At 43.5% G+C, this 12,179-nt stretch overlaps 1 protein-coding gene across 7 annotated transcripts in view; it reads left to right on the top strand.

Moving 5' to 3' along the window:
• The window catches only part of AP3B2 (adaptor related protein complex 3 subunit beta 2), a 405,963-nt gene that overhangs the window by 328,872 nt on the left and 64,912 nt on the right, over window positions 1–12,179 (top strand). For all 7 annotated transcript variants that reach the window (XM_085644011.1, XM_085644012.1, XM_085644009.1 and 4 more), the window contains 2 exons: window positions 1,054–1,160; window positions 3,961–4,192. In XM_085644011.1, coding sequence (XP_085500137.1) covers window positions 1,054–1,160; window positions 3,961–4,192 — 339 coding nt within the window. The remainder of the gene's footprint in view (window positions 1–1,053; window positions 1,161–3,960; window positions 4,193–12,179) is intronic.

Below are 12,179 nucleotides of genomic sequence, written 5' to 3'. Positions count from 1 at the left end.
GTGTAGATGACATCACCAAATGTAGCCGGTAGCCGGCACGTGTTTCTTCTCGGGGAAATTCACCCGACGACTTATCTCAATCGGACTTATAATCTGGTCCGGATGAGTATATATGGGACAAATTCAATGAGAGAAGAGTACTCCCGCCATCATCATGGGTTCAAGCATCTATGGAATCAGTATACTCGGGTTCCACTGACGCTTGAACCCATGATGATGGCGGGAGTACTCTCCTCTTTTTGAATTTGTCACATATATACTCATTCAGACCAGAATATAAGTCCGATCGAGATACTTATTAACTAAATACGTCGGAATGCTGAAGGATACGTATTGTCCATATGTTTTTTAGACCCATATTATATGAGACCACACACAGGTTCTACCTGGAATGTGGTGAATTTGCTCCCAGAGATTTGCGCTTGCCCTGAGGAAGTCGTTGGGTGAATTTCCCCGAGACGAAACACGTGTCGGCTACGGGCTACATTTGGTGATGTCATCTACACCAAGATGACATCACCAAATGTAGCCGGTAGCCGACACGTGTTTCGTCTCGGGGAAATTCACCCAACGACTTCCTCAGGGCAAGCGCAAATCTACACCAACTTATCCACTGTGAATTTATGTATAATATAACTACGTTTATGACAAAGGATTAAGGAAAACAAGAAAATAAAGAGTAGAAAACTACTTGAGAACATACTGAATCTCAACATCTTATTGGACTGAATTGATATGGTTCAATTTTGAATTAATTTGTTCTTTGCTCGGGAGCGATATTTTGTTTACAAGTACTAGAACCCATCTGATTGTCATGAGTGAACTGTCCAGTTTATCCCGTACTGCTATTGAAGGAGAACATTTTATTTTATTTGCTTGAAAGACAGGAGCTTGCAATTTTCTCAGTTCAGAAAATGCAGTCCCTCTCTTACTTCCTGAGCCTAACAGGGTACTGTTGTAGGTTCACTTGGCATCTTTAGCCAACTCTCAGATAATCTCATCTCGTTGTGTCTTTTTCTCCAGCTAATAACTCATTCTTTCTTTATCCTATAGTCTCCACCCCTAGTGTCCCTCACGTCACATCTAGAAATGTTGTATCTGCCAGCTTGGTAACAGACCTGGAGGGACTCTCACTGACCGATTCTGCTTTGTCTCCTACGGTAAGCATTCCAGAGACCATGTAGCAGCAATAGCATAATCTCTATGCCATAGAATTTAAGGTATGTAATTTGCTTCTCATTGCTGTAGGTGACTGCACTAAACCATTATATTAGATGCTACCATACGTATCCTATTTTGGATATCTTCTATTTTTCGAAGGCATCTCATGTTAAGTCTTAACAATTTTTGGAGAAAAATGGGTAGATTGTGAGCTTTATCCGCAGGCCATAGGCCTAATGAGAGAATGATCATCCCGATGATTGTGTATGAGGGATACTTGACATAAACAGTAGGTTTCTTTGGAGGATTGAAGACCCCTTATATGCAGCTAATTGACAAATTGTGCTATGGAAAGTAATGCCTTCATTACAGAATACTTTGGAACCTTCCACATAACCTTAAATTGAGTCTTCTTGGGAGCAGGGATCTAAATGTAATACGGCTAGTACTCATTCCATGTGTCTATCATGAGGTATGTAGTCAAAATTTGAATCTGCTCTCGTTGGATTAATAAACAAACTGGTAGCCAAATTTAAGAGCACTAAAGTAGTCAGACTTTCACATCATAACTGCTAATATAACAATGGCGCGCTTTTACCAACTATATGAAGAACACATAGTTTTTCATTGATTATTACATCTAGACCTCTTGTGTAATGCACTAGAATCTCAGCTTTATTCTTATTACGTTTTTTAATTAGTTTTGAAACCAAGATTTATTAGGTCGAGCCTGGGCAGTGCATTCGCTGCTCTGCAGGCATACCGTAGTCAGGTAGGGACTTAAACCTCTGCCCACTCTCTGCCCATATTTTTCATTGGCTTGTGTCATTGTCCTTGGTGAATGCTGGCTTCTAATTTGTTAATAGGCTTGCTAGTCCCTCCTTAATAATGCCTTGTCTTCATTTGTGCCTCACATGAGGACACCCCTGTTACGTGGTGTGTTGGTGCTCGGTAAGCTTTAATTACAGCCTCCTTGCACTGTTTTGTTAAATGCTTTTCACCACACTCTCTCCTAAGGCTTTATTTTTTTCTCATAGCATGGCACCCTACAGCGTTGGCCGCGCTAATGGTTTATAAGCAGGGCCGAATACGGGCGCGTATGTTTTTATTAATTTATTTTTTAACTTTTGTTTGTAAAAGCGACCAATGCTGCGCTTTCACGTTAATGGTAGCCGCGCACCTTTCTTTAGATAAGCCGCATCTAAGGAAAAGGGCGTGAATGCCATTAACCTGAAAGCACCACATGGGGCGCTTTTGCAAACAACCATTTGCAAAGCAATAGGTCTCGCATTTTCAAGAGTTTCGTAAATTCAAGACCTAGTGCATTGCATAACTTATTTTTAATAAGGAGGCACCAGACTTTGAAGTGGCTCATCGGATGTGCCCTGGCAGAGATGGGCAAGGTGTTGTTGGTCAAGGATTAGATGCATTGCAGAGACTGTACTTAGGTCCAAGAGTAGATTAGGCAGCATTTCCATAATCCATGACTAGTGATTTTTATTTGAGGTCCCAATTCTGAAACATACACCCTATTGTATTATAATGCATTGACAACTACGGAACTATGAACAGATCTACAAACTTCACAAATACTATTTATTCCTCTCTTTATTTTCTATAAGAGACCAACAGTTTGCTCCACCTGTGCATTGTAAAGTACTCTGATCATTCGAGGCTTAGTTCTTATTATAGTACAAACGTATATGTGGGTACTTTTGTAGTAAATACTTAATTGTAGAACGTAAGTGCCAGAGCACAAACAAAATGTTTTAAGGTTGCTACTGGTAACTGCTAGCGCTTCTCGATGCAACTACCAGTGACACCGCTAAGATTCTGTCACTCTCTGACATATTTATTGTGTAAATCATATTGGTAAGTAGTATGTACTGACATATATTGATCAGCCAACCAGATTTGCATGGTTTATACCCATGCCAGATTTTCTGAATATCCACATTAAATAAATGTAGTGATAATTCAGATGTTCTGTTTTAAGTTTAAACTTATGAACAAGCTTAAACTGCCATTATCAGTGAAAACAGGACACTGTTAAACACAGTTTTCCCTGCACTTATACAAACAATAGTGTCATGTAAAAAAAAAACCAATGAGACAAAATGTGGCTTTGTTAGAAAAGAAGGATTTCATAAAAACATGGTCTGATATTAGTCTGTTGTGTTTTGATATCCAGAAATATCAGTGAATATGCTTCTTCCATTCTTGTTCATTTTGTGTTGCACACATATTGCAGTAAACCCAAAAGTAAGGAAAATACCTGAAAAGCACAATTTAAATGCACAAAAAAGAAACATCAGGAAATCTTATTTATAATTAACCTAAGCAGAAGTCAAAAACAAATTCGGTGGTTATCCTGCAATTCCGGCATGGACCCAGTCCTGATAGTCCCCCGCTGGGCACCCATGAGTTTGTGTGGCGTGTTTCAGATCAGGATTAATGCCCATTAATGTAGCTGTGTAGGTCCACAGTAGAGTAGTACTTAAAGGTGCTGAAAACCATTTAAAAAGTTGTAAATGCTTCAACTCAGATTTCAAAGCGGTGTGTGGTTCCAGCATAAGAATAATAGTAGTTGTTGAAGCTCATGTTTCTGATGAAAAGGTAAGGCCAAGTAGGTATAGAACAATTGTGGGTGCTGTAGGTGAGGTTTGGGAGACACTGACAGAGGCACGTTAGGCATTCTGTTTTCCATATATTCCTAACTTCTACCATACTCTTCAGATAATCTATATTTCATATTGTCCTCACCGTGATATCCCAACTTTTACCACCTGTGTTCCCTAGGTCATTAGCCCCATCTTCAGTGCAGTGAAGACTCATGAGCTACTTCACCGGATGACAGGGGAGGGTCTGTCAGTGGAGTATTTCTTCAGTCGCCAGCCCTTCACCCCAGACCCTCACATGGTTGCTGTTCAGATCCAGTTCTCCAACAACACTGATGCTGAAGTGAAGAACATCCGGATCAGTGAACCGAAGCTACAGTCTGGCATGAGGGTACAGGAGTTTAAGGAGATAGGTGAGTTGTGTCCAAAGGTGAAACAGCAATATGGTAGAAGAGCAAGAGACACAAGCTGTCCTGTTTAAGTATCCAATATAATGCCCACTACTTATTGGTGGTGTCTGCATGCACACACGTATATGCTCTCGATCTCATTCAGTATTGCAGTGTGGCATGACTGGCACAATATAATTGGACCAGTAGTATGAACCTATTGCACAAACATACTAATTATGCCACTCGTCAACCAGAACATATTTACAACCATACACATTTTGCAGGGATTTTGCTCAGGAACAGAACTATGCCTGAGACCATAGAGCATCAGTATGTAGTGACTGAGTCACCATACCACATCAGTACCTGTGTGCCAAAATTCGACTAGCTAACAGTGCCTCACTTGTCCTCCAAACTTTCCCAGAGAGACAAGTGATTTGGCACCCGAGAACATAACACTCCAGACTCTCGGATCATGGTAGCAAGTCATTACCTTTTGTTGTCTCACTCATACATGTCCACAATAAATGAAAATGAGAACTTAAGAAAGCTTACAATATTTATAGAAACTATTGTGCTCTATTATGGAGCAACTACGCTACAATTGGAAAGCATATGCATGTCAACAATGTGATTAGCATAATTAGGAAACTATACACAATGGAAAGCCCTGTCATATTAGCTGACAGATTTGCCTAAGCCCTCCCTCACTATGGTAAACAGTGACATATTATAGATCTCTCTGAATAGTGGTGAACCTCATACCTGGCATACATAGGTAGTTGTTCTACATCTCAGCTGGTGCAGCTCTCTCCTCTCTGGACCTTTCCTCTGGGAGTTTGTCTTCGCTCTCTGTTTTTCAAAACAGCAAGTCCCTGGTTATATGATAAAACTTATGTGTTAGACCTGACTTTTTGCTTTTTGGCCTCCTATTTCTGACCTCTTTTTGTTGGTTTCATGACTCTGAGCACTTTACCACTGCTAATCTGTGCTAAGCCTGACTGCTCGTGCCAAGCTACTAAGATGGTAAGCAGGGGTTATTTTAGCAGTGTATCTCTGTTACCCTGACTAGAAGAAAGGTCCCCTATTTGGACAAAGGTGCAAACCATTGCCAACTCGAGACCACCATTTCTAACATTATGTGTTCAAAAACAGCAGCTGGATTTCTTTATTATGTCTGGGTGCTAGTGTCCAACCACAGAGAAAAATAAGGAGCAGTGTTGATTGACCTTGCATGAGATGTTCCGACTAAATCCCAGCAGGTGAACAAAATACGAAAACATGTGCAGCCTATTTGCAAAATAACAATGTGACACAAAAACAAGCATAATATTTTGTAACGTTTGCAAAGCATAAGTGGCCTATGACGTGCACAATTAGGCTGACATAGGGAAAACTACAATAAGTTCCATAGGGAACACATGACAGCAGAGTATATATTTATAGGGTCCATTATACCCTTGAAGATAGCCTGCTGGGTGGTGGAGAAGCGCAGTGGCCTCTATTAGTCTAGCAGGGGCCATTTCACCGATTGAGATCCCCGCCTCCATGGAGGGGATCTTTATGCTTTGAAAACAAACACCATTACAGTGTCTCTCTTCACAGCACTGAAGGTTTGTCAAGCGGCTGCCTTGTTTAAAACATCGGACTCTCCGTTATACCCTAGGAGGTGCGACCAAAAGGGCAGCTTCTTCCACATGATATGGGGATGTCCGATACTTCAAGACGACTGGCGGTGCTGACCTGTAGGAGAGAGATGTATAGTATAGAGGCGACTAAATCTCCAAATTGGTGTCTCCTAAACATATAGGAAGAATCAGATCTAGCCAGTACAGAACGCCTCTGGGTGACATTGGGGTTCATGGTCACCAAGCGCAATATAGCTAAGTTGTGGCGAGTTGTATCAGCCCGACGCTGAGCGAGTAGAGGGCAGATATGGACTGGTGCATGCTTGCAGAGAGGGTATTTTGTGAGAGTAGAGACTGCCCACACAAATGGACCAAAATCTTGGGGAAATGAACGAGTATAGGGGAATGATATGCATGCTAGTGGACCGGAGTGGGCAAAGACAGTTGTGTGAAGAGGCCTAACGAGGGAGATGGGAATGCGTGGATCAGGAGGGAAAGAATATGTTTTGTAAATTGACTTTATTACCCATTGTTGTAAGGTATTTCGATGCATAATTTTGTGAATATGAATGCCCTCATAATTCAATGTTTACTTTTGCAATAAAAAGGTTTTTGTTTTGATTTTTTATCTGCTCAGGAAGAAAATTTGCATTGAAAATATAAACTCCTAAACTAGTAGTTTGTTTTCTCAATATAGCTAATAAATAGATGAGAGATGCATGTGTGGCCAATCTACCTTTTCAGTGCCCATGTCTTCCATGACTAGATTTGTATGCTTGGGAAGCGAAAAGGAAAACAATCAACCTGCTTTAAATAGGGTGGGACACATCACTGTGCACTGGCGCTCCTTTAGCAGACAGGTCACAAGGTCTGCTAAACCTAGTACTCAGCCCCCACCTCCACTCATCATTGAAAGGAAGGATTGCCGATATAATGTGGTTTTCCCTCCCTGCCAGACTCTATATCAGGCTATAATTGATCAACCTGAAAGCACTTTGGACCTCATAAAGAGCGAGAAAGAGCTGTAAAAGTGTTCTTACAGTTAAATCCTGGCAGTCTATCTGTGCCTCATTCTCTTGCTTGACAAAAATGAGAGCATTAAGAAACACGCTGAACCCCAGCAGTAAGCACGGTTTAACAAAAGAGAACCAATTTGGTAGCCTGTGAGTGGCTAGACTTGATTCTGTTTGCAGTGTTGCTTCAAACAAGCTTCCAAAAATACTAATTAACAAATTTGTCCATGGAGACACTTCTTTAATGATCCAGACTGTGTAGTTTTATATCTTGAGATGTATGCTTCAATAAGGCATATCAGTGCTGCTATGGGGCTTGCTTTAGTCTAATGCTTCCTCATTCCCAGCACCGTCACCAGTAACCCTGGGGAAAGCTCAGACACAACCACTAAAGAATCCGAACATAATTTTTTAATGCAGTTCTAACATCCCCCCAAATAAAGGCCTTCTTCACGAGAGCCAACATCTATCAGTGCATGCTTCATAAGATAATCCACAGTCTACAAATGAACCACTGGGACACACACTTGGGCTGTAGCCATGGCAAACATGAGCAACTTCAACATTATATACAAGAACACCACAAAAAACCTCATCAGCGGGTTAGTCCCTCATAAGTGGTACCTCTGGTATCTATGGCAAGGAGGCTAAAGAGGGTCCTTAAGGGCTGCAGTACACATTGTGCCACCCTAAAGGACCCCTTACCAAACACACACAGACAGCCACTGCAGGTTGCTTGTCTTGGTGCAGACCAAAGTGAAAACACAACATGGCACACACCCCTGTGCCATGCCCACAAACACTGCATGCAGTATGGTTAAGTCACCCCTACAGCTGGCCTTACAACCCTAAGGCACGGTGCACTAAACTACATGTGAGGACATATCTGTAGGAGCAGATATGCCGCTCTTCTGGTCAGCTCTATTGCAGCCAGTAAAAGTGAATAGGGAAGCTATTTTAAGTACATGTGCTGAACACTAGTGAAAACAAGTCTCCCAGCTACATTATGGCTTCACTGCAAATAGGGATGTTTGGTATCAAACATCTCATATTAGTAAACCCACACCAATGCCAGTGTTGGATTTATTAATACATTCACACAGAAAGCACTTAGAGGTGCCTCCGGAAAACCTACCAGCTACTGGTGTGCTGACTGACTGTTTTTCACCAGCCTGCCACCAGAGACAAGTTTTTAACCCCCAAGGATAAAGGCCTCTCAGGAGGTCAGAAGCAAAGTCTGCTCGGGTAGACGGTGTCTTGCAGATTAGCATTCCACAACAGGGGAGCTTCAAAGAGCCCACCACCTTTGGTTACTCAAATCTGGCTTCCCTCACAGGAGAGGAAGCCGACCCCCTTTTTCCAGAGCCCTTTGGCACCTGGACAGATGGCAAAATTAGTAGTGAGATAGGCGTGTCCATCGTGCGGCTAGTACCATCCCTAAGGTGGGCTACCTGAAGTGGAAGCGACTTTTCAAGGTTATCCATCTTGGTAATGGCACCCTTAGGAACTCTGGGACAGAGTTATACCCACTTCCCACATAAATCCTGTTATATACGGTGCGTAGTGACCACAGGGGTAGGTAGCCCATTGGCTACTACCCAATACTCCCCAGCACCCCTAAATTCAGTATTTAGGGAAGCCCATGGCACCAGAAAAGCAGATCCTGCCAACCAAAAGAAGAAAGACCGAAGAGCCGTGAAAAGCAAGAACTGAAGAAGATGCCTTGGCACCAACCCTGCCTGCTTGTTTTTTGACAATTGCGCCAGGGTCGTCTCAGCCTGCAAGCTGCTGATGCTCCAAAGCCTAGGAGGACCACCAGCACTTCTCCAAAGACTCAGGAACTCCCACGGAGCAGCATAGATGTTCCCATTGCATCCTAGAAGTACCAATGACCAAGATGTGAACGGGCCAGACCACAAAGGCCTTGTACCTGAAAGCACCACTGCACCCGAGCCACCTAGCCCTTAATTCAGTTGTTAGGGTAGGCCCTGGCACCAGAAAATCAGATCCTGCTGACCTACGAAGAAAAAGGGAACAGAAGAGCCGCAAAAGCAACAACTGAAGATGAGCAATTGACTGGGCACCAGCCCTGCCGGACAGTCTGCTGTTCCCTGTCGTAATGCGCCAAAGTCGTCTCGTCCTGTAAGCTGTTGTGCCTCCAAAGCCTAGGAAGACTACCTGCCTTCAATAAAGATTCTAGAACACCTGTGGAGCAGCAGAGCTGCTTTCCTGCAGGCCCCCAAGAAGAACCGCAAGGACTTCGGAACAGCCAAAATTTGACCCCGCCAAGCACCACTGCAACCGAGATCCCCAGCCGGAGTCGAAGTGGGCCAACTGTGTCAACGTGGTCCCCAAGCCCTCAAGAGACAGAGTCCACTTTGGTTTCAACCCTCATGAACTCCCCGGCGCCGCCTGCAGCCTCTGTTTTCAGGCCCCTCAACCGTGAGTGCTCCCGAACGAAGAAACCCAACACCTCAAAGACCCTCTGCACCTGGGCATCCCGGCCCGAAAAGAAGAGGACCAACTGTGTCGCCACATCCCCTAGCATCGCAAGACTTGAACCCTCTGCTTTGTTTAGCCCGACTGGAATCTTAGTCCAAACCTGCAGCCTCTTTTCCCGCAGACTGATGCCCATTGACTAACATTGGCCACCGACGCTGTATTGCTCCACTGCACCCAGCCGCCTTAGTGCTGCGGGAGGTGATCTGCTGGTGCTGCCTTGGACCTTGCCCCATACTCCGCTTAAGTCCAAGAGTTTGAACTCATAAGTCGCTGTACTCTACCTGAAATCCATACTTGTTTTTCCTCCCAGTGTCGACTTTTTAAATGTAAAAGTATTTCTCTTGCAAAACGTACTTACCTAATCGTATTGATTCTGGTGCCTAAGCATATATAAAGGTACGTAATTATTTGTAAAAGTTTATGTGGATCTCTTTGTTGAGTTGTGTGCATCACTTATTGACTATTGTGTGCATTGTGTCCAACACTCCTCTCTGATAAGGCTAAGGCTGCTCGGCCACACCACCCCCTAAAAGAGCATCTTGGGATTGCTAGAGCAAGCGCCTGTCCACTAGTAAGGGTATACCTGGACTCTTTGCACAATATTCTTCTTTTTGGTATATCGTATAAAGAGATTGCTTCATCCAGTGCACCAATAAGGTTTTGTGTGAACAGTGTACTTACAGGTTCAGAGTGAGGTGCAGTGGAGTTGTAGACGTACAGGTTAAAAATGGGATACACTTACAAGAGTGTAGTGCACATAGAGCATGAACAGATCATGATAGAGGGATGCTGGTAGAACTATGTGTACGTGCAGGTCATATTTGAGATGCATCAATAGGGCTTTGCATGCACATGGTATTTGTAGATCAAGGTGAGGCCTATAATGTGTGTGCATGTTGTACATGTATATCAAGGTTAATTTGCAAACACAGAGCAGGATGAGCACATGGAATGTGCTGGTCAGCATTGATGTACACTGGCCCAACTGTATGTACCCAGGATATGTGCTGGTCAGGGATGAGGCAGACTGGCAATGCAGTATAAGCACATGTTGCATGTCATTGGTGAAGTGTACTGGCAAAGCTGAGGGTGCATGTTGGAACTAACTGCAGGCCATGTGCACAGGCTCGTTAGAGTTTAGGGGTCCAGGTCAATTTAAAAGTAGAAGAATTAGTGCCAACACTGTAATTTGTGAAAAGCATTTGCTCAAAGTCATCAATAAATTATGTTAGAAAAACCTCTAAGGAGGACATGATCATTACACCCTAATATTTGTAGTTGGGACACAACCCTGCTCTCAGGATGCATCATAATCAGGTTTAATACCTAGGATGACCACAGGTAGCCATGCCAGAACCTGCTGAGATTAAGGTGACTTGATAGGGTGATCAATTTGGCACAGCATTTCACTGTCTCCACATGTCATGAAGAAGGCTGTAGTTTTCCTAAGAACAATTACAGAATATATTGACTTTGGGATTAAATCATGTTTAATATTGTAACACCCTGTATACTTAAACTAAGGGCTCCAGAAAAGCACAGGGGGATGAACATAACTCAAGTAAAGGAATACAATATTATGTCCGAGTTCTCCCACTGTATTCCCCCTATTGCCCACCTCCCAAAGCATTTGAGATACTGGAGAGGTGAGAGCGCAGGGGAGGGGTGTGAGCTCAGATAACCTCCATCACAAGCAGGGATCACATTCAGCCTCCGACTGAAAGGATTCCCTTTATCTCTACCCCGGTGGCATGATACATTCAGCCAATCCCAGCTGCAGCTCTGGTCTAGTCCAATGTAACAGTGCCTAGTTTCATCCCACAAACGTTATTCATACTCCATTTTCTTTGCTTGTGGGAAGGTCTGTGGTGCTTGAATCTGTTTGCAAACATGCGATTATGTTTATTTTGCCAAGGTGCCAAAGAGATGTCCTCTGGTCTAATTTAAGCAGCTAATTCTTGATGACCTGCAATCTCTGTCTCATGTTCTCTGTCACCTGTAATCCGGATCAGTCAAAATTGGGTCACCATCCACGGTGGTTGTCTTGCGACTGGATGCCCTTCTGAAAATGTTTTTTTTATGGGGCTCCAAGTTCCGCTATGATAGTTCCATGGCATTCCTTAGCAGCTCCCGGTTTCAATGTGGAGAGTCCCCATGCCTTCCTTACTATTACTCTTGAGCTAGCCTCCAGAGGAAGGTCCTTGGAATTAAAAATCTTCTTGATTCTACTCTTTATGATTTTGTCACCAGATTTCTCGGAATTCAGAAGGGGGATGTTGGCTGCACAGTTCTGGTCTACCAGGCATTCACTCTGGGGCTCCATGCGAACTAGAAATGGAACGGTGCAGTCCTTGTATCCCCTGAGCTTCCTGTTATCATCCTGCAGCACAGTCACCACGGCCTCCAGCGTGCCAGTCCTTTTCTTGTTATCCTGCACTGTCTCCTCTGTTTAGGACAGCATCTGGTCACTGAGGCCATTGTTGTTTCTATAGCGGCTGCCTTCTTGATATCTGATGTGGCTCACTGCAGGTCTCTTAACATTCCTTACTGGACTTCCAAGCATCAGCCTCAATAGCTGTGTTTATTCTTATGTCACAGATCACTCGACAAACTTCATTGCTTTCTTCTGTATTTTATTCAAGCTCAAGGCCCTTCGCACCGGCAAGTAGTCCGAGGAGGAACGGTGCAACCGTGCTCTTCCCAGCTCGAATCCCACCAGCATTCTACCCCAGACATTCCACCCTACGCCTGTACATTCTAGTAGGTGAAGAGAAGAATGGTCTTTACACAAATGGTGAAACAATACACACATAACACTTACCTAAAGACTAAACACAACATCCATCATCTCCCTATTACTGTCCC

The sequence above is a fragment of the Triturus cristatus genome, chromosome 3_1, assembly GCF_964204655.1.
Source record: "Triturus cristatus chromosome 3_1, aTriCri1.1, whole genome shotgun sequence".
Lineage (NCBI taxonomy): Eukaryota > Metazoa > Chordata > Amphibia > Caudata > Salamandridae > Triturus > Triturus cristatus.
The sequence above is the reverse complement of the archived record's forward strand: the minus strand, read 5'-3'. Positions and strand labels throughout refer to the sequence as shown.